Source organism: Bidens hawaiensis, unplaced genomic scaffold, assembly GCF_021521415.1.
Source record: "Bidens hawaiensis isolate Kalapana, Puna unplaced genomic scaffold, B.hawaiensis_p1.1 tig00002123_1, whole genome shotgun sequence".
Classification (NCBI taxonomy): domain Eukaryota; kingdom Viridiplantae; phylum Streptophyta; class Magnoliopsida; order Asterales; family Asteraceae; genus Bidens; species Bidens hawaiensis.
The window spans coordinates 2,020,759-2,048,105 of record NW_027491112.1 but is presented as its reverse complement, the minus strand read 5'-3'; the positions used below and the strand labels follow the sequence as shown (position 1 = coordinate 2,048,105).

The 27,347-nt window shown below is 34.6% G+C and overlaps 3 protein-coding genes across 5 annotated transcripts; 1 reads left to right on the top strand and 2 right to left on the bottom strand.

Annotated features, from left to right (window-relative positions):
• The first annotated feature begins 5,761 nt into the window (after window positions 1-5,761).
• LOC143607175 (E3 ubiquitin-protein ligase UPL7-like) lies at window positions 5,762-12,372 on the top strand. Of its 3 annotated transcripts, none has more exons than XM_077082717.1 (14): window positions 5,762-5,870; window positions 6,608-6,730; window positions 6,889-7,129; window positions 7,388-7,956; window positions 8,435-9,316; window positions 9,859-10,193; window positions 10,423-10,701; window positions 10,775-11,027; window positions 11,107-11,277; window positions 11,366-11,458; window positions 11,536-11,643; window positions 11,792-11,908; window positions 12,076-12,165; window positions 12,276-12,372. In XM_077082717.1, the coding sequence occupies exons 1-14, from the start codon at window positions 5,847-5,849 to the stop codon at window positions 12,357-12,359; spliced, it is 3,369 nt and encodes a 1,122-aa protein (XP_076938832.1). In that variant the 5' UTR covers window positions 5,762-5,846; the 3' UTR covers window positions 12,360-12,372. The 3 variants fall into 3 exon arrangements, 2 of the variants coding, with proteins under 2 accessions (XP_076938832.1, XP_076938836.1); XM_077082721.1 differs by lacking the exon at window positions 5,762-5,870 and adding an exon at window positions 6,380-6,428; XR_013148904.1 differs by lacking the exons at window positions 11,536-11,643; window positions 11,792-11,908; window positions 12,076-12,165; window positions 12,276-12,372 and having other exon boundaries at window positions 10,775-11,017.
• A 3,812-nt stretch (window positions 12,373-16,184) lies between these two features.
• LOC143607166 (threonine dehydratase 1 biosynthetic, chloroplastic-like) lies at window positions 16,185-19,789 on the bottom strand. Its single transcript, XM_077082711.1, has 9 exons — window positions 19,311-19,789; window positions 18,149-18,328; window positions 17,784-18,053; window positions 17,499-17,705; window positions 17,180-17,428; window positions 16,994-17,067; window positions 16,784-16,901; window positions 16,566-16,700; window positions 16,185-16,485 (listed from the first exon to the last, which is right to left on the bottom strand). Exons 1-9 carry the CDS (start codon window positions 19,740-19,742, stop codon window positions 16,345-16,347), a joined length of 1,806 nt encoding a protein of 601 aa, XP_076938826.1. The 5' UTR covers window positions 19,743-19,789; the 3' UTR covers window positions 16,185-16,344.
• A 2,420-nt stretch (window positions 19,790-22,209) lies between these two features.
• Window positions 22,210-25,989, bottom strand: LOC143605533 (aspartic proteinase 36-like). Its single transcript, XM_077081616.1, has 10 exons — window positions 25,663-25,989; window positions 24,341-24,470; window positions 24,008-24,255; window positions 23,697-23,924; window positions 23,427-23,589; window positions 23,271-23,344; window positions 23,065-23,161; window positions 22,887-22,950; window positions 22,672-22,743; window positions 22,210-22,602 (listed from the first exon to the last, which is right to left on the bottom strand). The coding sequence occupies exons 1-10, from the start codon at window positions 25,902-25,904 to the stop codon at window positions 22,448-22,450; spliced, it is 1,473 nt and encodes a 490-aa protein (XP_076937731.1). The 5' UTR covers window positions 25,905-25,989; the 3' UTR covers window positions 22,210-22,447.
• Window positions 25,990-27,347: the final 1,358 nt, after the last annotated feature.

Here is a 27,347-nt window from a genome sequence, read left to right as displayed (position 1 = left end):
AAAATGGTAATATTTAATTCAAACATGTTTTGTAATAAATGTTTTAAATTGATATGCAAATAAACACGGGTACTATCTTAGAGTAATAAATATTATAGTTATTGATGTGTAATAGATGTCTTAGATAAAGTTTATCTTTTGACTCAGCATTGAGATAAAAGTTTTGTTGAATCGACATTGTAGAATTGTTTTATTGATTTGGAGACTAATTTCTTTTGTTTGCTTATTATTGTACTAACGATATAAGTTATAAAATATTTTAACTTTTCATTCATCTTTGTTAGTCTTTGAATATTTTTGTATTTGATTCAAATATGTTATGATCTCTTATAATTCATGTAAAAGTATCATTTATTTATAAATACAACATTTGCATTTCATTAAATTTATATGATGTTACATATATATTATGTTTTTAAATATGTTCCACCGTGTGTAACACGGGTACTATCATAAATCAATATTGGAATCCAAAGATCTGTTTCTTTTAAAAGATTTGGATCACTTGAAGCTTGCAAATGTTATAAAAGAAAGAGCACATTTGGATTTAAAAAATGAAGTTAGTGCTAAATGTTTTTCAAAATGGTAATATTTAATTCAAACATGGTTTAATGTTTTAAATTGATGTGCAAATAAACACGGGTACTATCTTATAGTAATAAACATTATAGTTATTGATGTGCAATTAATGTCTTAGATATAGTTCATCTTTTGAATCAACATTGAAATTAAAGTTTGTTGAATCGACATTGTAGAATTATTTTATTGATTTGAAGACTAACTTCCTTTGTTTGCTTATTATTGTACTAATGATATAAGTTATAAAATATTTTAACTTTTCATTTATCTTTGTTAATCTTTGAATGTTTTTGTTTTTGATTCAAATAAGTTATGATATCTTGTAATTCATGTAAAAGTATCATTTATTTATAAATACAAATTTGCATTTCATTAAATTTATATGATGTTACATATATATTATGTTTTTAAATATGTTCCACCGTATGTAACACGAGTATTATCCTAAATCAATATTGGAATCCAAAAATCTGTTTATTTTAAGAGATTTGGATCACTTGTAGCTTGCTGATGTTATAAAAGAAATGACACATTTAGATTTGGAAAATGATGTTAGTTAGAAGGTAAAATGGTTGTTAGAGTGTGAGAACTATAGGTCAAATTTTGATGATCTTTCAAACTCTTTGGAATCTGAAGATAAAATTTAAAGTAACACCAAAAACTTAGTTATGTAATTGATTACTCTAAATTTGTTACTTTCATTGTTTACTTTGTGTTTTCTATTTAAGTTATTAGTTTAGTTCATAACTAAAAACTTTCAAAAACATACAATAAACTTCTATAATTGTTTATTTTGTTTGTTAAGTTATGAAGGCAATTTGCTTTTTTTGGTGAAATTTTTAAGAAGTTGATGGTTGGTAAATTTGTCTATATTGATTTTGTTATTTATCTATTTTCAACCCGTGTTCACATAAAGTCATTATGATATACGTTAACATTTTTGTTTAATTCTTAATTGAGTTCCATTGTTTGTTTGTTTTTTTTCAGACTTTAAGGTCGGATGATTTTGTTTGAGGACAGGAATTTTGAAGATCATGTTGGTATAAAACTGTTATATCTAATATTTTCATGACTTTTGTTACAAAATTAGGTTTGTGAAATTAGTAACTGCTTATGTAAACAATGTTATTCTCTATATCTCCAATATAGAGATATATGATCTTTTTTGGTTGTAAATTTTATGATATCTTATGGTTGTTTATATACACTTTCTTACTTATCTAATGTCAACACGTGTGTAACACGGGTACTATTCTAGTATTAAATAAACAATGGTGTTGACTCTTAACAAGGAAAAAGCAAAAGACATGGAATGTCATATCCCATGATTTAAGCTCGAATGTTCAAATCTCTTTGCTGCCATATAATTTGTACAAATCTTCTATTTTGGGTAATAGTGAAAATTGATCCTTCCGAACTTATAATTATTTTATCTTCTAACATTTTCCATTCATAGAAGAGTAAAAACTACGGATCATCTATGAACTTGCAACAAGTTGTAAACCTTTTGTTTAAGTGGGGAAGTTACTAACCGAACTCACAACTTGGGCATCATTCATTTCAAAATATACATGGACAAGCTTAAAGAAACAATAACCAAAAAAGGTATGTTGATTCAGAAGCTTAAATTCTTATAGATGTAGTTGTTCAACCACATTAATTTGTAGTAGTGGGCAACGTCAAGAGTCATAAGTGAGCATATATAAATAAGTGCATCCTTCAAACTTTTGTATATAAAGGAAACACAAGTTCAATATCATTGTATTTTAATCTTATTATTATGATATTAGAGCTTTAACTAGGTAATAAACCTTCGCGTTGCGGCGGTGCAAGACACGTGTTCGGTCAGTATTGGTTAGATACGTTACGGTGACGGCAAACCGAAAAAGAAATTTAGTAAACGGTTAGAATAGTGTTGACAATCGAATAGACTTATAAAGCAAACATGTCTAAAACGACGTGCAGTCGGTTGGTAAAACACACATAGTGTGGCTGCTAGTTGGAGCGAATTCGATCGATATCGGTACGACGCTGGAACTAAACAAAAAATAAATAAATTCGTCAATGCTAAGATACAACTAACATATTAAAAAAATCTCGTGATACAACATTGAACCATAATTTGTCAGGTAGCGATGCTAACGCTACTAAATCGTTAACATAATTTAGTATGCTAATAATCATGTATCTTTTAAAAGAAATTAAGGTATGTGTTTTTTATTTAAAAAAATGCTTAAACCACTCACTAAAAAAGTACTCTAAACTGCACATGACCGAGTTTGGAAACTGAGCAAAACAATTTGTTGAACTTTCAAGGGATGCTTGGGAGACCACCAAAGCAACAAATAATAAATGATAATGCTTTCTAAATAATTATTTAAATGGTTGGAATGGGAGCATTTTGTGTCACCAAAATTCAATATATATATATATAAGGGTTCAGTTTCCTAAGAATGGTAAGAACCAATAAATTTTGGACATTTGGCATTACAAATATGGTGAAAGAACAATTCTAGGAAACTATGTCGGTTATAATGATAAAAGAGTAATTCTAGGAAACTATGTCGGTTATTGATAATTTTAAATCTCAACTATTGATTAACATGATCCAATATATATATATATATATATATATATATATATATAATATATAATTACGCTCTTGGTGGCCAAATCATTTATGCTTGTTTGTTTGAACTGACATTTACCCTAAACTTCAAAAAAAGATAGCACAAAATGCAACACAAGTATGCAAAGTAGAAGTGGAAGAATAAGAACATTCACATTTTGGTTTCTACTTCAAAGACCTAATTATTATCATAGCTATTCTTATTTATTTTTATTTTTTTTGTTTCAAGCTCCCATGTGTATAGTATGAGTAGGCATGTTAGAGCTTCCCCAAAGCGGACGTCTAGATCCGATGTGAAGTTGATGTGGAGGGGTGAGAATGGTGAAAAGGAAGAGAGAGGGCGGAGAGCGCCTGGAATTTTAGACCAAAAACTGAACGTCTGGATGGGTTTTGTGAGGGGGGGGGGGGATGGATGAGGGAAGAGAAGAGAGAGAGAGAGAGAGAGAGAGGCGAACTATGGTCTTAATACAACTGCGTGTTATTCTCATAGGGCACTTGATTTATTGCAATTACTTGAGTGACATGTAAGTGCTAAAAATAGTCATTCTATCTATGAAAGACAAGTTCCATGAGTAAGCCTCATAAATTTGATTAGATAATTGTTCGTATCTAATAAAGTCAAGTTCTACGACCAAAGGATCATTGTCCTATCAATATCAAGGTGATTGATGAAAGTTTGCATTTTCAGATGGTGAAAAAAGTCTTGTGATTGTAAAAATATATAATTTAGAGGTAGAGTTAAAAAGTATATGAGTTATACTATAACAAAAAAAAGCGATAACTATTTCATCATTTGAAACTCTATCACAAGATGTTTATAGTAAAAAGTTATCACCGGTGGTAATTTTAGTGTATGTTGTATCACCTTGAAAATAATATGTTTTTCATCAACATGCAAGTGAAATGGAAAAGAATACTTCACCGTATCATATTTTAGCTATCGCATCTCATTTTTAACGTACAATAACATATTTTCTAAATATCAATGAGATAAAACATCAAGCTAGGCATATTAAATAAGCGAACAATGCAAAATAAATTCCACAAGACCACCCAATTACAAGCACAGAAGACTCAAATTTCGTTACTTTCCCCCTTGTTTTAGGCATATACCCCCCCCCCCCCCCCCCCAAGCCAACATCACACTATTGTCCAAGCTATTGCCCAAAACTAGAGTTGTGCCTTCTCAAATGTGTTATAATCAAATTAAAATATACACGTACTCAATCGACAAAATTCAAAGAGATTTAAGAAATGCTTAATATACAATGGAATTCATTTTGTTACATACAGAGGGCTTGTTGTTGATATATAATGTATTTTTATAGAAAAATACAATGATATTTAGGATGCCAAGGGTTCAATTTAGATTAATGTTAATCTAATGAGCTTTTGTACCTTTTTTAATGATCTAAAATATGATGTACCAAAATCTTAATTCTATACTATTTTGTGCAATTGACCGTATCTAATAAAGACTATTATCATGGCAATTATTTCATGTTATAGCAAGTCAAAATTTTAATGGCATAGCGTAGACATGCTTAATTTAGAACATAGAGTCTTCCCACAATGTCTCATCTTCCTTAATTTTATCTCGTATACCACATCAACTTTTTTCTTATTTCTTATTTTTTTCCCCCAAACTTCATGATGTAATTCAACTTCTAATTTTTTTCTCATTTCTTCCCAAAGGGGTCCATCACACACAAAGATATGGTCTAGAGTGTTCCATGTCTACATTTTTACGTATAAAACATCTAAAAGCTATTATCTAGAGATTTCCATCAAAATATCTAGCAACTTGTGATATCTTTTGGGTCGTTCTAGCAGCTTTGGTCAGCCTTTTCTAAACCTTTCCATGTATTAAATATCTTGGTAAGTAGATAATGGTTCAAGGCTGGTCTAAAATCTTCCAAAAAGCAACTTTGTGGCTGAATACGTAGCTCTAGAAGCTTCTTTAAGACAGTTTCTCATATCTTCTATTGAACAAAAGTGTACATCCATTTTAGGCTATTTCAGAACGTTTATGAGTTGTTCTAGGCAATACCGAACATCCCCATATGGTCCATCATGTTGCGGGCACTTCTAGCATCCCTGGCCCTTCTTGGATAACCAGAAAAGTTCGGAAAAAACGATAAAACGAGATGAAAATTAAAAGTGCGTGACCGTTATGCTCCTATAAAATGTGATAAGTTAATAAACTATTTATCAACTTATATATATTAATATAATAACTAATTTAACGAATAACTTAATTTTTACTTAAATCAATCAAAATTAATCCCAAACACCCGGTAACCAATCAGTTAGGTCAAAAGTGCAAACCAAACATACCCGGTGATTGCGTAATGTATGTACTTCTAATGCAGATGGATGACCTCATCATCACATCTATCATCGATCATCTGCTCTGATTCAACTCAAATTACGTCCATCTTCTGCTCTGATTCATTCGCCATGGATAATAAACTTCGTAAACAACAGGTTACTTTTTATCTCTGCTATTATCATCACATGTTTAGCGTAATTCATATTAATTCGATATAGCATATAGATTAATCAATTTGTGGACTCTAGGTCATACGTTTGCCTCTGATTTGACTCAAATTACTTCGATCTTCTGCTGTTAATCGCCATGGATAGACTTCGTAAACAACAGGTTACTTTTATCTCTGTTGTTATCAAATTAATTCGATATCTAGGTATAGTTAGCATATAGATTAATCAATTTGTGGACTCTAGGTTATACTTTTGTCTCTGATTTGACTCAAATTACTTCGATCTATGGATAATAAACTTTGTAAACAACAGCTTACTTTTATCTCTGTTGTTATGGAATACGTGTAGCACAGTTTAAGATGATTCGATATGCTAGGTGTTGTTAGCATATAGGTTAATCGGTTTGTGTTTAATTATCAGATAGTTTTTTGACTCTAGGTCATCCTTTCGAGTTTCATCTCTGATTTGACTCCAATTCGTTCGATCTTCTGTGTCGAATCACCATTAGTAAGCAACAGGCTACTTTTATCAAGCATGTTTAGCGTAATTCAAGTTAATTCGATGTGTAGGTGTTCTTAGCATATTGATTAATCAATTCGTATTCGATCATCAGATGAGTCGACAATGCTAGTTAGGTCATACTGTTTTCTCTGATTCAACTAATAGTTTCGTCGATCTTCTGCCTTGAATCACTATGGATAGACTTCGTAAACAACAGGTCGCTATTATTTGTTCTATTATCGAACATGTTTAGCATTTAGATTATCAGTTTGACTAGATCGTGACCGTATTATATTGAAATCGTATCAGTATTCAAGTGGTGAATTAGTTGCAGGTTGGTTGGTTGGTTGAGTGTTTGTGTTATTTTTCTTCTGAATGATGTTTTGGTTGAATTAGGTCTCTCTTCGGGGAGCTAGCGCGAAGGAGATCACTAGGGATGCTTTACTTGAGAAGGTTGCTCAAGAGAGGGAGTTTCGCAATTACATGCGCCGAGCTACCACAGCTTCACTTTTTATTCAGGTTTTTCTTTTCAAAATAAGAGATTTACAATTTGAAAACTTATGTTATCATCAAGAACAAAAGAATTGGTCTCATGATTTTGTTCAACAATGTTGTGCTTTTTACTGCAAGCAAGTCTTCAAGTATCATGGCATGATTTTTTGTCAAATTTTGTGTAGAGGGTTTGGAGATGCTATGCTTCAATGAAGATGACAGCTGTACATCTTAGAGAAGAGTGGCTGGAGATGGTCAAATGTCTTCCAGTTCCTGTGAGCAGAGTTTGGATTTCCAACAGCCTATTGAGACCTTTTCTTTTCTTTGTTACAACTTTAGCAACTCGAGGTCGAAGGTTTGAAGATAGGGATGTAGATTGTATGCAGATTTGCTTCAGAATTCTTTTGGAGAGCATAAATTCCAGCGGTATGGTTTTACTGTATTAAATGTGAGATTCTTGGAAAACTTTATAGCATAATCTTCGTGCTTATCAGTTTTTATCTTTAACTTTAGCTGGTTCTTTTGTTTTGTTTCTAAAGATGTGTTTTGTAAGGCATAGATTAATAACTTAGAAGTTAATCTGCAGTCTCAAAGTTAATAATTTAATGCTTTGACATATCTGTCTATGATATTAAACAGTTAAAGCTGAATTCCATTTCCTTAATTGAACCTTCTCTTTTGAAGATCCACAGAAAAACTTTTGCACTCTTGCGACATCTAGCATCGAAGAACGAAGTACATGGAAGTATCAAGCAAGGAAATTGAATTCTTTATGTGTACTCATTCTTTCAAAATGTGATTACTCAGACAAAGAGGGAAACCAGTTTGTTGTTCTTACATCTATGGCAATGCGGTTTGTTGTTAGCTTGACTGATTTAAAAAGTTGGAAAGGTCATAATGATATTACCCTGCAAGATGCAGATACAGCAGTCAAAGATCTAGTTTGTTACATGTGCAGTGACAAAATTCAACTTTACATTTCCATCAAAAAATACCTTAGTAGATTGGATGTTCCTTTTTCTTCACCGACGAAAACAGTTGGCCATACAGATGATAGGTTCTTGATTACTGCAAGCGCAATAACTTTGGCACTAAGACCCTTCAATAATGACAACGTTAATATGCGGTTTGCTGCTGAACAGTACTGTGTGCTTCTGCTCACAATTCCTTGGTTTACTCAACGCCTGCCTGCTGTGTTGTTATCTGCTATAAAACATAAATCTATCTTATCACCTTGCTTCAGGGAAATATTGGTAAGGCTTATGGGAACGCATTCTGAAAGCATGTTATAACATCATAAATGATAACTTTTATGTATATTATATCACCTCTTTTTATCTGCACATGCAGTTAAGTTTTCTAAGTGCACACTTTTCATTTTGTGGATCACTTTATTAGGTGCAGATGTGGTTTTTGGGGGACATTAGTACAGTTTTAAGCTAGATTTTGTTTCTCTTCATGAATTTTTATGTTCATATTGTGAACTACTAAGGATTTAGAAGTAGGATTGACTTCAATAACCATTTCTAGCAATAGAATTACACAGCACATCATGTTATCCTAATCATATTTCTTGGACCCGTGTGACAAACTTTTAATGTTTAAGTGATTTTTTAGAATATTTGAGCTTTTATTCATTAGTCACACAGATATTCTTGTCAAACTTTAAAATAAAACTGCATTAATATATAAGGCATGAGAAGCTGATCAATGTTTGGCAGGTGATGGCAGATGTCAAAAGAGAGGGTTTTAAAAGAGATTTCAAATTTAAATAGTTCGGAACAGAGTTCAAGTCCAAATATTTTGCCACCTGTTGGTTGGGCACTTGCAAACATTTTATGTCTTGCAATCGGGTCAGACAGCAATTCAAAGGATTCTGGAAGGTTCACTCAAGATCTAGACTTTTCATCTTTCATTCGGGTTGTTATCATTCTTGCTGAAAACCTGATAACTTACTTTGAGAAAGTTGAATGGACCCAAGTTAATAGTGAGTCATTGGCTGAGTTATCCCAGAAACAGTCAAATATGCTATACACAGATTTACTGAAGCCCGTTTGTCAACAATGGCATTTGATGAAGTTGTTGACCTTGGTCAAAGACCCATCCATTCAGAAAGCTGATGAGAAGTGTGAATTAACAGATGTTGCATATTATTATTCTTGTATGCTTAGAATATTTACCATTCTTAATCCAGTGGCCGGGTCAATGCATATTCTTAATATGCTCGCTTTCACCCCTGGATTTATTTTAAATCTATGGGGACCACTTGAAAAGTCCTTTTTTCCTATATCAAGTTCTGCTTCTGAGACTAACTTATCCAATCATAACACTATTGAAGACTTAAAGGACGCGGTTTCCAAGAAGAAGAAAAAGTGGGTCAATGTATTAAATAAGATAACTGGAAAATCCCAAGGAGATATTGAACAAACAGAGTCTGTTAGTAACCTCAGTATTCAAATTGGGGATGACTCTTCTGATGTATGGAATATTGAGTCTTTGAGGAAGGGTCCTGAGGGTTTAACAGCTGATGATTCTCATCTAATCCACATCTTTTGTGCAACTTATTCACACTTGTTGCTGGTTATTGATGACATAGAGTTCTATGAGAAACAGGTAGTGTGATTCTTTCCCAAAATCAATATCAATATGTCCTTATTTCTAGGGGTGTGCAAACTTTACGGGTGCGCGTGGCTCAGTTTTAGGCTAAAACCGAACCGAAAACCGAAATTTTGGTTTTTGAAAACCGTTTTTTTTTCTGTTATGCCATTTGGGTTTATAAGTTTTGTGCTGAACAAAAAAATATTGGCTCAAAATAATGAATATGGTTTAAATCTTATTGTTAATTAATACATAATTATTTATTAAACATTTAGGCTGAAATATATAGGTTGCACAATGTTCGAAATAAAAAATGAAAATCTGTAAATTCGGTTCAGTTTTTTCGGTTTTTATTACATGCAAAACCAAAACCGAAGAAAAAGTTCGGTTTTTACGAAAACCTAAAACCAAACCTTCGTTTTTGGTTTCAGTTCCGTTATTTTGGTTTTATTTTGGTTTCCGATCAGTTTGTTCAGTTTCGTGCACAAGATGTTGCACGCCCTATTATTACTATTGTTATTCCTATTTGATAACAAGTCATATTGGGAAATGCGTAGGTTCCGTTTATACTGGAGCAGCAACGCAGAATTGCATCTATGCTGAATACTTTAGTTTATAATGCTCTGTCCCATAATGTTTCCCGCCAAAACCGTCCTCTTATGGATGCTGCTGTGCGCTGTCTACATTTGTTATATGAAAGGGATTGTAGGCACCAGTTTTGCCCTCCTGATTTGTGGCTTTCTCCAGCTAAAAAGAATAGGCCGCCAATTGCTGTTGCTGCAAGAACTCATGAAGTTATGTCATCTAATTTAAGATCTGATGATGCATTGGCGATTTCAAGCATGCACTCTGTTATCACTACCACCCCTCATGTTTTTCCGTTTGAAGAGAGGTAATTGCAAGTTAATGTGGTTATAGTTAAATCCATCATTTCATAATTTGTATACTATGAAGATTTTTGTTGGCATTAGATAAAAGAGTTTGTATTCTCCAACATCATATTAGACACAATAACAATTTCTTAAAAGTGCTACCCATTGAATTGTTTCTTACAAAATCAGTTACTGTTTATCATTTTCTTGGCAAATTAAAATGCTGAAAGAAGTCTGCTTGTTTGGCAGAGTTCAGATGTTTAGAGAACTTATCAGCATGGACAAGGTATCTAGGAGAATGGCTGGTGAAATAGTTGGTCCAGGCCCACAAGCTGTTGAGGTAGTAATCCGCCGTAGTCATATTGTTGAAGATGGATTTCAGCAATTAAATCCTCTAGGGTCAAGATTAAAGTCTAGCATTCATGTATCATTTGTTAGTGAATGTGGTCTCCCTGAGGCTGGACTAGACTATGGTGGTTTATCTAAAGAATTTCTAACTGACATAGCAAAAGCCGCATTTTCCCCCGAGTAAATATCTTCCACTTTTACACCACTTTCTGACTTTTAAAGTTATAATAACCCTGATTTTTGTATATTGTAGTTATGGATTATTCACACAGACCTCAACTTCAGACAGACTGCTAATTCCAAATTCAGCTGCAAGATTAGTGGATAATTCCATACAAATGATTGAGTTTCTCGGAAGAGTTGTTGGCAAAGCACTTTATGAAGGGATATTACTAGATTATTCTTTCTCACATGTTTTTGTACAAAAGCTGCTAGGTCGCTATAGCTTTATTGACGAGCTGTCAACACTTGATCCAGAACTCTACAAGAATCTTATGTATGTTAAGGTAAGCATTTATTATATACTAAACTGTGGTAGTAGAAATCTTTATTTTGGTTGCAATAAATAACATGTTCATATTGCAGCATTATGATGGTGATGTCAAGGATCTGTCACTAGATTTTACAGTTACTGAAGAATTACCTGGAAAGCGGCATGTTGTAGAACTTAAAGCTGGTGGTAAGGATGTCAGTGTAACAAATGATAACAAGTTGCAATACATATACGCTATGGCAGATTATAAACTTAACCGACAGGTATATATAATGTTATGTTCATTATATGAATATGATGCTAACATGTAAACCTTTTTTAGTTGATTTGTGTTCTTGATGCACATGCCAGGTGTTGCCACTTTCAAATGCCTTTTGTAGAGGATTAACAGATCTTATATCTCCATCTTGGTTGAGATTGTTTAACGCCGGTGAATTTAATCAGGTATTGTTTATTTGGGGTGTATGTGAATCTGAATTTGAATTTAAAGGGTAAGACTGATAGCTGGTGTCTGTTTTAAGCTTCTTTCTGGTGGCAATCATGACATTGATGTTGACGATTTGAGGAATAATACACGGTACACTGGTGGTTACACTGAAAGAAGTCGCACAGTAAAGCTCTTCTGGGAGGTATACATCCTTCCTATAGTTGGTTACTATTGGAACTTTCCATCTTGAAAGCTTATATTGTCTACCTCTAATAGTTGGTTACTGATTATAAAAAATATATTTATATCGAGTAGTTAACAATGACATTTTGCTGCTTACCCTGGCTCAGGTTATTAGGGAATTTGAGCCAAAAGAACGTTGCATGCTTATGAAGTTTGTCACAAGTTGTTCCCGAGCTCCATTGCTTGGCTTTAAACACCTTCAACCAGGTTTTACCATTCACAAGGTATTATTTTTTTACTTTTACAATCCATATTGTTACCTTTATTCCCACCCTTCTGGTGCTCTCTCCCATTTGTCTGATCGGAGATGATATAACATGTAAGGGGTTAATGTATACATTATATAGCAACGAGAAGAAGGAAAATAACTGTTGATTTAATCTGTATATAGGTTGCATGCGATCTACCTCTTTGGGCCTCGTTTGGAGGACAAGACGTGGATCGTCTTCCATCAGCTTCAACATGCTATAATACTCTAAAGGTATTATCAAACACACACATGTATATGTACATTATGTTTGGTTCTGTTTTGTCATTAGTTAAAGGAGTTAATTCAGATATGTATGTTGACCTTAATTTCGTTGTATGCAGCTCCCAACTTACAAACGGTCAAGCACATTGAGAACAAAGCTACTATATGCCATCAATTCCAATGCAGGATTTGAGCTTTCATAAATATTGAACATAGTATATGCGCATAGGTAAACCCCTTTAATTACTTTCGATTTGCAATTATATAAATGAAAAAAGGCCATGAGATTTGAGCCTTGGAGGTGCATGCTTTGTAGCCAACATGCCACTTAACATGTATGAGAGCCTCAAGAGAACTTTTTGAGTTTTTGAACGAGACATTTTTAGAGAGCATTTAACTTATTTGCATAGGGATGGTGAAAAGGGGGACTGAATAACCCGCATGATTCAGATGAGGTTCGGGTTTAACTTATGATTTCCCGAACTCATTAGTGCATACACAATACACCTTCTCTTGAATAAACCTTAGTTTTCGGCTTTTAGTCCTTAGTCCCTACTCCCTACTACTGATTCCATAAATCTGTGGGTGCTCGTGGTTCTGATTTTTCTTTAAAGGCAAGTTTTATTTAGTCAATTTACTCATATTCCTTGATTTCGAGTAGGGTATTTAAGTTTATATAATGCACATAACTTGCAAGAGTGCGGCTTTCCGTTTATTTTTGGATTGTGTAGTGTATCAATAGTTGATTACATTGTTTGATAATTCATTAAGGTATATAAGTAACTAGCTATGTTTCTTCAAAATGTTTTAAGATGTCTTTGTTAGTCAATTTTAATAAACACAATGAAACATGAAAATTTAACCAAAAGAAAACAGGAAAGTCGTAGCGTGCATGATCATAGTTGATTAGCTTCCTTTTAGTTCTGTGGTGGGTAAAGGTCTTAGGCGTGATTGTAGTATTTTTCAACGATTGTTTAAATTTAGATGTAGAATTAACCTCACTAAAGATGCTTACTAGATGTTTCTTGATGTAATGAGAAAAGTTTATAATTTTTTTTTCTTTTATAAGAAACATCGGTAGAATATGCTACTCACAGTTATACCTCCAGATAAAGAGTGAAGTATACATGTCTTATCACACAACCAACATAACAGCTGAGAGTAGGGTACGCGGATTTTACCTATTACCGAATGCCCTGAATTCTGAATGAGTAGATCGGTTCGGGTACTTTGGATTTGCATGTGACCGGGTTTCGGTTAAACTGATCTAATATAGTTTGGTGAATGGGTGGTAAAAAAACTGATTCTGGTTACCCTAACAACCAGAAGTCTTTCATATTTTGGAGAAAAAGGTTCGCCGGAGAAGTGAATATTAAACAAATCCGTGTTAACCTGAATAAACCGATGGTATTTGGGTTATATGGGTTTATGTTTGAAAGTCTAACCAATAACCAACCCTGTTTACAATCAAGTATTGGGGGTTGGTTAGGTTTAATTGGTTCTGGGTATTATATAGTCTGCTTAATATAGTGGACTTCAACGAGTTTGCTTTCGAGGTTTTAGTGAATTAGTGGACTTGAGTATGTGGGCTTGGAAAGCAAATTCACCGAAGTCTGCTAGTTTAAGTGCGTTGTTTAATACTCGAAATTCGATTAAACCAGCCTGATAACCTAGTACCTGATTAAACCGATTGTAATTAGGGTCGCTTATCGGTTAGACTTACAAGCGTAAATATCCGAATAACCTACCGATTAACCCAATTACCATCTTTTTGTTTCGGTTAGACCGAAACTGTTTAATACCCATTTTTTCTTGGGCGACCCTTCTCCCACATTTGAAAGTCGCTATATCCTGTTATTCCGGTTAACCCAAATCTTTTCTTTTACCGTCGATTCATCGAACTGAATTAGACCAGTTGAGTTGAAACCCTATCACATGCCAGTCCGATACCCAAACGTTCTACCCTTTCAGGATTCAGATTATTTGGTTACAGGTCAAATCCTCGGCTTTTAAGTATGAGTTACTATATCAGCTTTTACATACCGAGGCTTTTTATTGTTATTTCTAAGTATTCATTTTTAAATCATCACCAAAGCTGTTGAAACAGCTCTAAAAATCTTTAAACCTAGAACTAATACCACCCACCCCCTCAAAGAAAAAAAAATATATGAAAATCGTTAAATTGAAGTTTCTTATCTCCTTAGTTATTTCTTTTGGGAGATCTTTTATTTTTTCTGTAATTCAAAGTTGAATTAATGTACAAGATATATTAAAAGCTTACAAGATCTACCAAAAGGAAGCTTAACTACAAAATGGTACATAAAACTAGTTTGTAAATCGTAGATGTAGAATGGTTTTAAAAAAAATACTAAACCACAATTAAAACAAATTACAAAAATTTCTAATTATAAATTGCCAAAACATTGTATTAAACTGTTAATAGTTACATACTTACATAAACCCTAACACGTAACCTCAGGAAGCATCATGATTCACAACCCCAAAAAAAGAATAATAAATCCTATGGTTGAACAATCAACTTTGGTTCTCCGTTCTCATTCTAACAGGAAGCATTACAATGTACAAACCCTAAGAAAGACGGAAAGTAGCAGACTTGGCAGATTATATGCATATAAACCATACTCAAAATAGAGGACAAAAGGGTAAATCTATTGAGTAAAACTTACATTCACAGAATGATCTGAATCAAAAACAGTCGGGAGGAACCGTGACTTAGTTAAATTGGGGACATGGTATTTTGCTGGTTCGGTTTGAGGGTAAGATTGTGATGATGAAAATAAAAAAACCATACGTTGGGAATATAGGATGCATGGAAATATATTAAGTAATAACTATAAATGACATTAGTGAAGTTTGTTACTTTACTAGTTGTAACCAGAATTTAAAGTCAACTTGAGTAATTGTACAATACAATCGTAGGTCGTATATTTGTCACACCTGCTACCATAACTTAACGATCAGGTGCTTAACGATAACTGCTGTTAAAAGAACCTTACTGTTGCATGTAGCATGATCATATCGTACCAGTTGTTAAATTAGCACTTTCCCACAAACTACCTGTAACTTGTAATTTTCGATTTTAAAGATTAATATGGATGGTGTGGAACTGATTCATAAGTGTTAAATATCTTTTCGCAGGGAAAACTGCCTGGTAGGTCGATCTCGTGCTGATATAAAGACGTACAGACTGGAATCTCCGTCTGCTGCAATCTTGTGTTATTGTAACTATATTGAGAGTTGTATAATTTGCTTTGCGGTGTAAATAATATCACAGATTTTTGTAGACGTGTGTCTCTAAACAAGAACTAACACAAAACCTGATCTAAACTTTCATACATCGGCTGGTGTGTTTTGCCATAATTGCTTGCTTAATCACAGTTTATTTTCCTTATTTTGAGTTTTCAGCGAATTGTTGCCTTTCCGTATTCATCCGTAGGGGAAAAAATCCAAGCTATTAGCAATTTAGGCTTGTATTTAGCGCGTGACATAAAAAGTTTTTGAGCATTACTCAGAGTGTTTGTAACACCCAACCCCGTTAGGACTGACATGTCTTGGTATAAATGCTTAACTTGTTACAATATATCTAAGAACCACCTCAACAATTATCAGTTGTATTGGTTTAACTTTATTTTACTCGTATCAACCTTTTATTAGGGTGGCAAGTTACATAGAAATCATGAACAAATAAATATGGATCAAGATGCAACATTTTTAAGATAAACTAGTGCTACAACTAAGTATGTTTATTGTTTATTACATAACCCAAGTCGTCGAATATAGAACAGAAAGGGTGCACGTTTGTTAGGTCCGCAAAAACTGATCACACCAAGCTAATAGCGTGTTATCGTATTAGGTTCATCGGTTAATGGCTGAGATCTAATGTTAAGCTAAGACGATCCACTTATCTTACATCCCAACCCACACACACATTTATCAAATAGGTTATATGCATAACCCGTTTCCCTGTTTTATCGTTTCAGGGACTAAAAATGAAAACTGCAAGAATCAGCCAACGTACACACCCTTGATAAAGCCAATTATTCTGAGACATGACACATCGTTACAAGAGACATAAATCAAAAGTTACACAAGCACCCATATCTACAACAATGTCATGTTTTGGGTGACATAAAATTAATGTTTGAACCTTAATCGCTAACACGCATCTTAACGCATTAAAAGTTGGAATGCTTCATTATGGGTCTCAACTGCATACTCGTATCCAAGATTCTTTGCATGATACCGAAACTCATCCAACTCATTCGATGGAACTTGAATACCAACTAAAACATTTGCCCCCATTTCTCCCTACAAACACGAAAACAAGCTTTAGAATCGCTAACATCAAAAGGGTAAAATAGAAATTTCAGTTTGTTGAAAACCCAAACCTGTGCACGGTAATGAAACAAGCTTATATTCCAACGCGGGCTAAAAGCGTGCAAGAATTTCATCAAAGCCCCTGGCCTCTCGGGGAAAACAAACCGACAAAGAAGCTCATTTTCAACATTAGTTCGCCCTCCCATCTGAAAAGTCGAGAGTGGTTTTTGGTTTAACTATTAATCCATATAACCTAAATAATATATATTCCGATAGTAAAAAATGTTACCAGATGGCGTAAATGATCTTTAACCATGTCGTTATTTGTAAACTCAATAGTTTTCAGGTCATATGACTCCATTCTTTCGACCATTGCTTGGAGCTCAAACTTTGTATGAAGACCAACACTATAACAAATCACAAAACAAATATCAATTTAAAATTAAAATAAAAATACCAGAAAATAAACTTTTTTTTTAAATAAATTAAATATTCTTGCCTGTATAGAACTAGAGCTTGTTTCTTTTCAGATTCATATCTGTACTTGAACTCAGTAATATTCATCTTCCCAATCTGCCAACAAAATTATTAATATTATGCAAAAAAATTTAAGGGGTATATATGGCATTTTGTCCATAATGAATGACGTTTAATAGTTTTTAAAAAAAAAAAAAAAAAAACCGACCAGTTCGGCAAATTGTTTAAAACTTCCAGGTTCCTCGGGCATGAAAGTTGCAAGAACAGCCTCTCGTTGTCTACCAACGTTTGCAAGTTCGGTTACTAATCTTAATCTATCAAAATTCATGTTGGCCCCACTAGTTATCGCTACAACATTAATATCCTTAAGATTATAAAACTTGCAATATGCTTCCGCACCCGCAAGAGCAAGTGCACCTGCTGGTTCTAAAATGCTCCTTTTCTCCTCAAACATGTCCTACAAAACAAACACTTTCATGAAAAAAGATTCCATGAGAATATTCCAAACCGCACGAAAACGAACTCACTTTTATGGACGCACAGATGGCATCACGACTAACAAGAACCACTCCATCAATCAATTCCCTGCATAACCGAAACGTTTCTGAACCGACTTCTTTAACCGCAACACCATCTGCAAAGCCTCCAACTTGGTCAAGCATTACCCTTTGACCATGATGCAATGATAACGCCATTGCGTTTGCATCAGCTGGCTCTACACCAATAATCCGTACCTATATGAAAAAGTTGATTAAAAAGTATGTTTCAAGAAAATAAAAGCTTAAACGGTTATACAACATTTGAAATATTACCTCTGGTGATACTCTTTTCACATAAGCAGCAATACCAGCTATTAAACCGCCACCACCAACAGGTACAAATATGGCATGAATCGGGCCTTGCATTTGGCGTATGATCTCCATTCCAACCGTCCCCTGGCCCATTATAATATCCGGGTGGTCAAAAGGTGGAACGAAAGTTCGGTTCTCACTCTCTCCTCGTTTTTTAGCATATGCTTGTGCTTCATCATAAGAATCACCTTCAAGAACAACTGTTGCACCTAACCTCTTAACCGATTCCCACTAAACACGTCATTCAACAAAAAAAAAACTACTTAAGTTCGTATAAGTTATGTGTAATATGTGTAATGTATTCATGTTACATCAAGCAAGCAAACCTTGATCCGTGGTGTGGTGACTGGCATGACGATAACAGCATCACATCCCAGTGTCTTGGCTGCTAATGCAACACCTTGAGCATGATTTCCAGCGGACGAACATATGACACCTTTTGCCAGTTGTTCTTTTGGAAGCTTTGCCATCATGTTATATGCTCCACGAAGCTTGAATGAGAAGACCTGCAAGTTCAAATTTGGCATCTTAGTATTATTATTATTGTTAGAGTTATGAAGACTTGGTTGGCCTTTTGCATGGTCCACATGAAGAAACAAGAAAATGGGGGCAATCTTAATTATTTTAGGCGTAGCTAATAAAAATCCTAGTTGCAGCTAGGGGTGTACACAAGTTGAATCACGCCTAAACTCCTCTAGGCTCGAGCTTGGCTCGTTTTGACTTACAAGAGATCAGCTCGTTTCGAGCTCTTTTTCCTAAGTGAGTCATTTTTTCAAGCTCGAGCTCGGCTCGTTTTGACTTATGAGAGATCAGCTCGCTTCAACTTCTTTTCCTAAAGCTCGAGCCCGGCTCGTGAGTCATTTTTTCAAGCTCGAGCTCAGCTCGTTTTGACTTACAAGAGATCAGCTCGCTTCAACTTCTTTTCCTAAAGCTCGAGCCCGGCTCGTAAGTCATTTTTTCAAACTCGAGCTCGGCTGGTGAGTTGTTTTTTCAAGCTCAACTTGTTTATTACTTATTACATACTTTTAATTATTCTTATATGTTAAGAAAAACCTTAAACAAGCCTAAGCTCGGCTCGAGCTCATATGTAGCGTGTAAAACAAGCCAAAGCTTGACTTGACCTCGGTTGTGCGATGTGAAACTCATACATAGAAGTCCAGAAGAGTTAAAAACTTAAAAATACACAAAGCCCGTTAAGGCTCAACAAACCTAAACTATCTTCCCATACAAGGCTTGAGCTCAGGCTCGATAACTAAACAAGCATTATTCATTTATTTAAGGCTTAGTTGGCTCGTTTGCACCCCTAATTGGAGACGTTGACATAGGTTTCACATCAAAACCAAACCGCGTTTATTGTTTTGATAACAATAATTGAGATATCACAATTAGGCACATATGTACAAAAACCATCAATATCGGCAATCCGGCATACTAAACCTAATTCGAATCAAATTATTATGTAATAAAGGAGTTGAAGTTTTTCCTTACAGGCTGAAGATCTTCACGTTTAAGCCAAACATTCACCCCTAACCTCTCCGAAAGCTTGGGAGCAAGCGACAAGGGCGATTCAATGGCGACATCATAAACACGATTCGACGACAAGATATTCGTCAAATACTCCATCTCCGTCAACGCCCCATTCCCTTCCTCCACCTTATGGTCGGGTACAGCTCCCAACCGTCCCGATTCGTATTGAAACGAAGACGGTGAAACCCTAAGCCGTTGCTGTTGTTGTTGTTCTCGCACCTGTTGCTGCACCACGTCCGTTGATTTTGACACCGTGGCGACGACGGAGAGTCTGAGTCTCCCTCGGCGCCACGGTGTCGTGAATGACGCCGCACCAGCGGCATTACCATTGTGTGGTGCGGCGTCATTTGTAGGGAGATTGACGTACGGTGTGAAGCACAGGGCGTGTTGCATTATGTTAGTTATATTTATATGATGTTGTATGACTTATGGGGTGTGGAGGCGGGATTGTTGTTATAATGTTGTTGGTTTGATGAAGAGAGAGAGAAATGAAATCAGGGTTGATGGAGGTTTGTTAAAGGTACAGGGTTTTGGTAATGAAAGACAAGACAATTTGGCAGCCGCCGGTTTTTATTATTATTAAGATACATGTGTTTGTTAATTACTAATTAGGTCGGAGTTACGGATAGTGATAGAAGCATGTTAAGGCGACCCCATCGCATAAGTGTCAGGCTCAGCTTGGTGGCAAAGCTTTGAAATATATGTTATAGGGCCGAACTTAATATGTATAAAAATTTCATAAACAAGAGAGAGTCGAGCTCAAATTTTTAGTCACGGGTAAATTTACGTTGCGTATACAAAAATTTTCGCATGAAAAATTATAAACTTACACTAGCGAGCCAAAACACGGAGGGGGCCTGGGACTAAGCTATGCTCATTGCCTCTAGCTCTTTCTACACTATCAACCTATGTTATACTATATTCATAAATGTTCTATTATTTTATTATATTTAAATTTAAAACAAGACGAAAAATTATAAAAAAGGGAAAAATGCATTTGGGTACGGTGCTCAATGGCTTCCACGCCAATAGTGGTTTGCGGGTAGGAGCGCGGTGTTTCAGTGAAGCCACTAAATCAATAATGTTATCTCAGCACCACTAATGGTGTTTTTTAGTTCATACCACATAGACTAACTGGTGTTCTAGACTCATTCTACTTGGTTGAGTATTCGCTACTCATTATCCTTCCAAGGCGCTTTTTTTTCCAACTCGGCCTGTATTATTACTAGGACTCGGATAGTGGCAATCAACTCAACGCTACTCGACGATTACTTGGATCTTGTTGGTGGCCCACTTGGAAATACTCAAAGATTACGCAGATCTAGTCGCTGGCAAACTCGGAACTACTCGACGATTGCTTGGAGCTACTTGGTGATTACTCGGATTTAGGACATTTTGAATATGCGTTTGTTAGATTAATATTGATATTCATGTATTTTGTTATAAATATTAGTAAACTTATGATAACTAACATTTGATATAATTTTCTAGAAAATAATTTCTTTATAATTTACCATGTCGAGTACTCCTCGAGTAGGCCAAGTACTCACAATTCACTTGTCCACGGACCTAGTAGTGCCTAGCAAATTCTTCGATTCGGCACTCGTTGGGTTTTATCATGTAATTACTTGTAAGGCGTTGGATATACCCATAAGTTTGCTAAAACTACCCGTTGATATTCAAATACATTTTGTACTATTTTAACTTTTAAATAATTTTACTATCAAAGAAAATTAGAAGTTAATGAAATCCTAGATTGTTTTATTATTCAAGGACAAAGAAAAATAAAAAAGAGAGAACTTTTATGGTATTGTTCAGGTAAAAATGAATTTTTGTTTCGATAATTGGGGCGGGCGTTATCTAATACCATGGTCCATAGCCGTCCCATGCTTAATTTTAAGACTAGTCTAATAAACGGTTGCTGGGGGTAGGGGGTACATTTTATCGTTTTTATTTTGTCCGTTAAATTCTGGTTCATTTCCCCTTTGTAACTGAATTGAATGGGGAAACGTCCCTTGGTAAATGGTACAAGCTAGCGAACGGTCTAAAAAGTCACAAATCTTCAAGATTAATTAAGTTTGTGTATAGCATTCCTGCTTTTCAAATGTCTACATGTTAGGTTGTCATTTAAGAGCCTCATTAGTCATTATTATGACAATAATGATGTGATAAGATTCTAAAGGGTTATACACACAAAACACGTTTATAACAAGTTGTAAGAATCTCATAGGATTGGAATCTGATTCCGTGTCAAAACGGAATTATTTGAATTTCTTTACGAAGTGATGGAACCTATGAGTTAAATTGAATAAAACACGTTGATAATTATTGTACCATACTATATCACGCTATATTAAAACCATGAAGCTCAAAAACAAATTGTGTACTTCGATTATTTAAATAGGCTAAAGGGGTTGGCGGGCCAAATAAGTAGGCGGTTTTGTAATCAAGTTGTAAACGGGCTATTGATTCATAAAAAAAGTTGTAAACAGGTTGACGAGTTAAGCTTTATAAAATTGTATATTTTAAATTCTAATATTAAACAAGTTGATGGATCGACCCGTCCATTTACATCACAACTCGTTTATTGAACGTATTAGACGGGTCAGCCAGTTTACAACCCGAACATAGACCTAACTTATTATCCGTCTAAAGACCCAAACCCTAGTTAAAGCACAATAAATACAATATACAACCATATACATACAGTCTTACAAACATATGTTACAACGTAAGTTAACATGAAAAATCAATATTAATAAATATGTATATAGTTATTTTACAAAGAATAGTTACATAAATCATCACTAAAAAGTGGTTCAAAAAAAAAATCTAATAATTTTGAACATGTTACCACAACATGAAAATGGACAAAAACCCAAAAGATCGAAAACCGTGTTCTAAACAACTAGGACGACGGGCCCTTAACTCGAACCAAACTTAGCCAGAGTTCAACTTAACTCAAGACCACGGTTTTAATCTTTCCACAAGCAGCATAGTGCTGCCTGCTCATCGCCAAAACATGGGCCGACACAACCAACGGGCCAAAACAATGACTTTCGAGTTATTGACTTTTTGAATCATTTGTACTTGACTTTTTACCATAGTGAAGAACCAAGAGTAGCTGCTACTATATGAAGCAAAAGAGCTTGAATAACACTTATGGTTCTTGATGAACCGCTCTCACTCAACTCTCCTGCATACCGGGATTCGTCTTTACTTGAAGTTATCGACACATTTACATCATTTGAACCTGAAAAACGGGTGTGAAAAAGACGGTTTTGGTATAAAAAGAAAGTTAGGTAAAAAATATTATGCTTACAATCATAATCAGTCCATCCGATTCGTTTCTTCGATAAATCATAAACGAATATCTTATCTTTAAGAACAAGATCTGCATAAAAAAATAAATAAATAAAAAGGTGATCAAGAAGTAATATATGAAAAATTAAACGAGCGGGTCAAGTGAAATATTTTTTTTATTACAAATAACTAATTAATTAATGTATGATTTTAATCCAGACTATTTTAACTGACCTCCAAGAATTGATACGCCGTTTTGAACCTTTTGGAAGCCAATGCACCATGGTGTACCTCCGTCCTGTAAGCATTCGTGCAATCAATATTAGCTTAGTGCTTTTTGATATACACTTTCGTTTTGAATTTAAAAAAAAATGAATAATAATAATAATAACTGAATATTAGGAACACTCACAACGGGATCTCCATGTACAAGATAGTTCTCGGGCTTAAGGATCATAGCTGCACCGCCCGCAAAGTTTAAAGAAACATCTGGGAAAATCTCATTTATGCTTTTTTATAAAAAATAATAATAACAAAAAGAAAAAAAATTAGTTGGATGTCCAAATGACTACAAGTAAAAAACGAAAAATAAAATAAAAAATAGGCATCAGGAGGTACCTTGATGTAACCAAATAACATTGGGTGTCCTTGGAGAGAACAGGTGTTGCTAATTGCGAAACAGCAGCCGTTATCTACAACGTTTAATGTTGAACGAATCTGACATACAACACGTTTGACCACCAAAGTCAAAAACATAAAAAAACCAAAACTTACAGCATTGACAAAAGGTTCAAATGCTTCTGCGACAAGGTATGTCAAAGTTGTTCCAGAGTCAACAATGGTTCCTCGGTTATCTGACGTGGCAAAAACAGTCGGGTCAATTGGCAACATCTGTCCATTGACTGCAATGCTTTGCAAATCCAGATTGTAATGAGGCCTAAAAGATTAAACAAAAAATCCAGCATTTACTTATTTGCCAACTTCAATATTTGACTAATCAAGAAGTCGCGATTAAAAAAGTTAAAAAAAAATAATAATACGTACTGTGACGGGACAAGGGGACTATAAACCATGGTGGGGTCCATTATTTCACCAAGAACAAGCTTCCCACCACCCGTTCCGTCTCCTTTTAAGCAATGTGAAAATACCTTTAGAGTAATCCCGTGTGACGAGAGTTGTGACACGACAGATAAACGTTGTTGACCAAAACCAAAGATCCCGTCAATCGCCTTATCCGGTTTGGTCAAACTACCTGTTTGATATGTGCTACACCTATTACAAGTTATACAAAAATATAAAATTGTGACATTTTAAGAAAGCTTTTAAAACACATGACAAAAAAGCGAAAAACTCACCCGAAAGTAATGTAAGCCGAAGAGTTAGCGACCATGGAGGGTCCCACAATCGTGTCAAAATAAAACAAATCCGTGACATAATGACCCGAAGTTCCACTACCATCTCCATACTGAAACTTATAACTACATTGATTGCCTTCAGAACACAATGCATCCGAGGTTTGAACTATTGAAGAACACATCGAGTCTGAACATGATACCGTAGAAGCCGTTGTTGAGCTTCCAATATCAAAGAAATTGAGATCAATCTCTACATTATAAACCCCAAAAAACAAATTTTTAATAAAAACATTTTTAATAAAAATTAAAAAGCAAAAGAATAAAGAAGCGAACACCGAATCCGCTTGACTGAGGGCAGTCACTGCAAGAATTACAAGTAACCCATAAAATGTCACTCCCGGTGTCGATCTGCACATTGAACTCTTTTGGTGGAGAACCCAATTTCACTTTAGTAAAATACAACCTGTAACACGGATAAAATGACACATTTTGACTTTTTTAGTCAAACAGTTTCTTCAAAAACTTCATATTTGTTCTAAAGTAGGGGTGCAAACGAGCCGACTGCTCGCGAGGTTCTCGAGCTCGGATCAATAAAAAGTTTGAAACGAGCCGAGCCCGAGCCTTATAATAAAGCTCGTTCAGTTACCTAGCCCGAGCTTGAGCCTTGTATGGAGAGCTCGTTTAACGGGCCTTATGTATTTTTAAGTTTTACCTCTTGTGGACTTCTATGTATTAATTTCACACTGCACAGCCGTGCTCGAGCCAGGCTTTGGATCCTTTAAGGTACTACATGAGCTCGAGCTGAGCTCTAACTCGTTTAAGGTTTTTCTCAAATTATATAAAAATAATTACAAATGTATATAAATTAATTAATTAATAATAAACAAGTCGAGCTCGATCTTGAGAAAACAACCCACGAGCCAAGCTCGAGCTCTCATAAGTCAAAACGAGCCGGGCTCGGCTCGTTTACACCAATAATTATCTAAAGTATGCAACTTTTTTTAATAAAATCAATAGCCATATTAAAGTTACAACCAGCAGCTCCAAATGAACTATGTAGGTGATCAATAAGTGACAGAATCCATATTCATTTTTGTGTTTGTAAACCAATAAATTTGACTCCAAAAGGTCAAAATGTATCCAACTGTCAGTAATCATTAAGTCACATTTTTTAAAGAATCTATACATATCCATATTCACATTCATACTCAATATGTTACACAAATACCAGACAAACAAAAACATGATCACCGACAATAATGCATAATTCACACCAACAATATAAAAAAAATACCAACTTTAAGAAATTCAAAACCCACTAATAAAATCAAAAAATATTTATGGGTCTTCAGTAAAATTACATAATTCACACCACCAATAAATATAAAAATACCAACTTTATAATAAACTAAGAAAATCAAAACCCATTAATAAAATCAAAAAAATATTTATGGGTTTTCAATAAATTATAATGCATAATTCACACCACCACTAAAAAAACCAACTTTATAATAAACCAAGAAAATCAAAAAATACTTGTGGGTTTTATAATTCACACCAACAATATTAAAAAAATACCAACTTTATAATAAACCAAGAAAATCAAAACCCACAAATAAAATCAAAAAATATTAGTGGGTTTTCAATAAAATTACCCGCCGTAGTAAGGATCGGCGGTTCCGGCGACATTGAAGTCAACAATGCCACCGGAGAACCGTTGCAAGATTCTGGCGTGTCTCACACGGTCACGTGCTCTGAGGACTTCAACCTCCACCGTCTTATTCGCCGGAAACACCCTTTCCAGTGTCAGCACTCTCTCCGGAATCCCGCCGTCGCCGATCACCACGGCGGCAGCTGCCACCAGTAGAATGAATATTATTATTATTAATAGCTTCATGCCGGTCTTTACCGGCGGTTTAATGATTAAGTAAATTATTATTTTTTTTTACTAATTCATTAATTGGTTTTTGTGGGTGTGTAAAAAATTAAAGAATTAAAGAGTGTGGTGTGAATTGTTAACGGTTGAATGTGTGTGTGTGTGTGTGTGTGTGTATATAGAGTTGTACACGAAAGTATTTGTTTTGTAGAGAGAGAACTGAGGATGGTGGTGGTCATCATTGATTTTGATTGTTCATTTTATTTAAAGGTGCACTCCTCGATTGCTACAAATAATGTGTATAGTGATATCGATTAGGTTCGTAACAATAATGGCAATAAACTCAAAAGATAAGTTTGTAAATCAGAATGACGTTGACATGTGGTGAAGCTTGGATATACACGTTGAGGGGGGGCGGATTTAATATGTATAAAAAAATTCATAGACTAGAGAGGGGGCTCAAAATTTCGGTCAAAACGGGTGAATTTATACAATGTATAAAAATTTTCAGCTGAAAATGGATAAATTTACCGCCGAGTGAAAAAAAGGAGGTCGGACTCAAAATTTCGATCGAAAACGGGTAAATTTACTTTTGTATAAAATTTTCGGGCAAAAATTGGATAAATTTACACTACCGAGCAAAAAAACCGAGAGGGCCGGGCTCAAAATTTCGGTCGAAACTGGTAAATTTACACTATGTATAAAAAATTTTGCCGAAAAAGAAAACTTTACACTATCGAGCGAAAAACAGAAGGGGCCGGGGCCACCGCTGGCCCAACTAAAGCTACGCCCCTGATATTGACGATCGCATAATTCTGATACAAAAGCATATTTAAAATGATATGTGTTTTGAATTCAGTTGGTACCAAATTACATAACCAAAATTAAACCAAAAAATGCAAAATACAAAATACAAAAGCATATTTAAAATGATGTGTGTTTTGAATTCATTTGGTACCAAATTACATAACCAAAATTAAACCAAAAACGCAAAATACAAAACGTTGTTACGTCTAAAACTAGAACAAAACATGCACGTTGTGGTGACAAACTAACACGGATTCGGTCGGTATTGGGTTATGAAATCGAAACTAAACCAAAAATTAAATTCATTGATGTATATATACACAAATTAACATATTTAAAAAAAAACAAAACCCGTGCGTGACGATGTTGAATTGACGCAAATTCGGTCAGTACTGGTATTAAATCGTAAACAAAGTGGTGAGCCCAAAAATAAATTTAATAAAAATGGCTAACATGACACCACGACATCCCGTCACGTGTTTCAGTCAATTTCTTACGCTGATACCGATAATGCATATTAATACTAAGTGTAATATATAAATTAACAGGAAAAATAATAAAAAATTAAGATTGTTAAATATTAAAACTCTTGGGTTTTGTATTAAACCAAATCATGAGTAAGTGATCAAACGATATTTTTAGTTGAAACTTTGTATA

Coding starts and splice junctions, on each gene's coding strand:
- LOC143607175 (XM_077082717.1), top strand. CDS start 5,847: ATGGATAGACTTCGTAAACAACAG. Junction 10,194..10,422: donor GTTTTTCCGTTTGAAGAGAG/GTAATTGCAAGT, acceptor CTTGTTTGGCAG/AGTTCAGATGTTTAGAGAAC. Junction 11,459..11,535: donor ACGCCGGTGAATTTAATCAG/GTATTGTTTATT, acceptor GTCTGTTTTAAG/CTTCTTTCTGGTGGCAATCA.
- LOC143607166 (XM_077082711.1), bottom strand. CDS start 19,742: ATGCAACACGCCCTGTGCTTCACACCGTACGTCAATCTCCCTACAAAT. Junction 18,329..19,310: donor AACGTGAAGATCTTCAGCCT/GTAAGGAAAAAC, acceptor TTGAACTTGCAG/GTCTTCTCATTCAAGCTTCG. Junction 18,054..18,148: donor TCACCACACCACGGATCAAG/GTTTGCTTGCTT, acceptor TGACGTGTTTAG/TGGGAATCGGTTAAGAGGTT.
- LOC143605533 (XM_077081616.1), bottom strand. CDS start 25,904: ATGAAGCTATTAATAATAATAATATTCATTCTACTGGTGGCAGCTGCC. Junction 24,256..24,340: donor CTCAGTCAAGCGGATTCGGT/GTTCGCTTCTTT, acceptor TATAATGTAGAG/ATTGATCTCAATTTCTTTGA. Junction 22,744..22,886: donor CGGCGTATCAATTCTTGGAG/GTCAGTTAAAAT, acceptor TTTTTTATGCAG/ATCTTGTTCTTAAAGATAAG.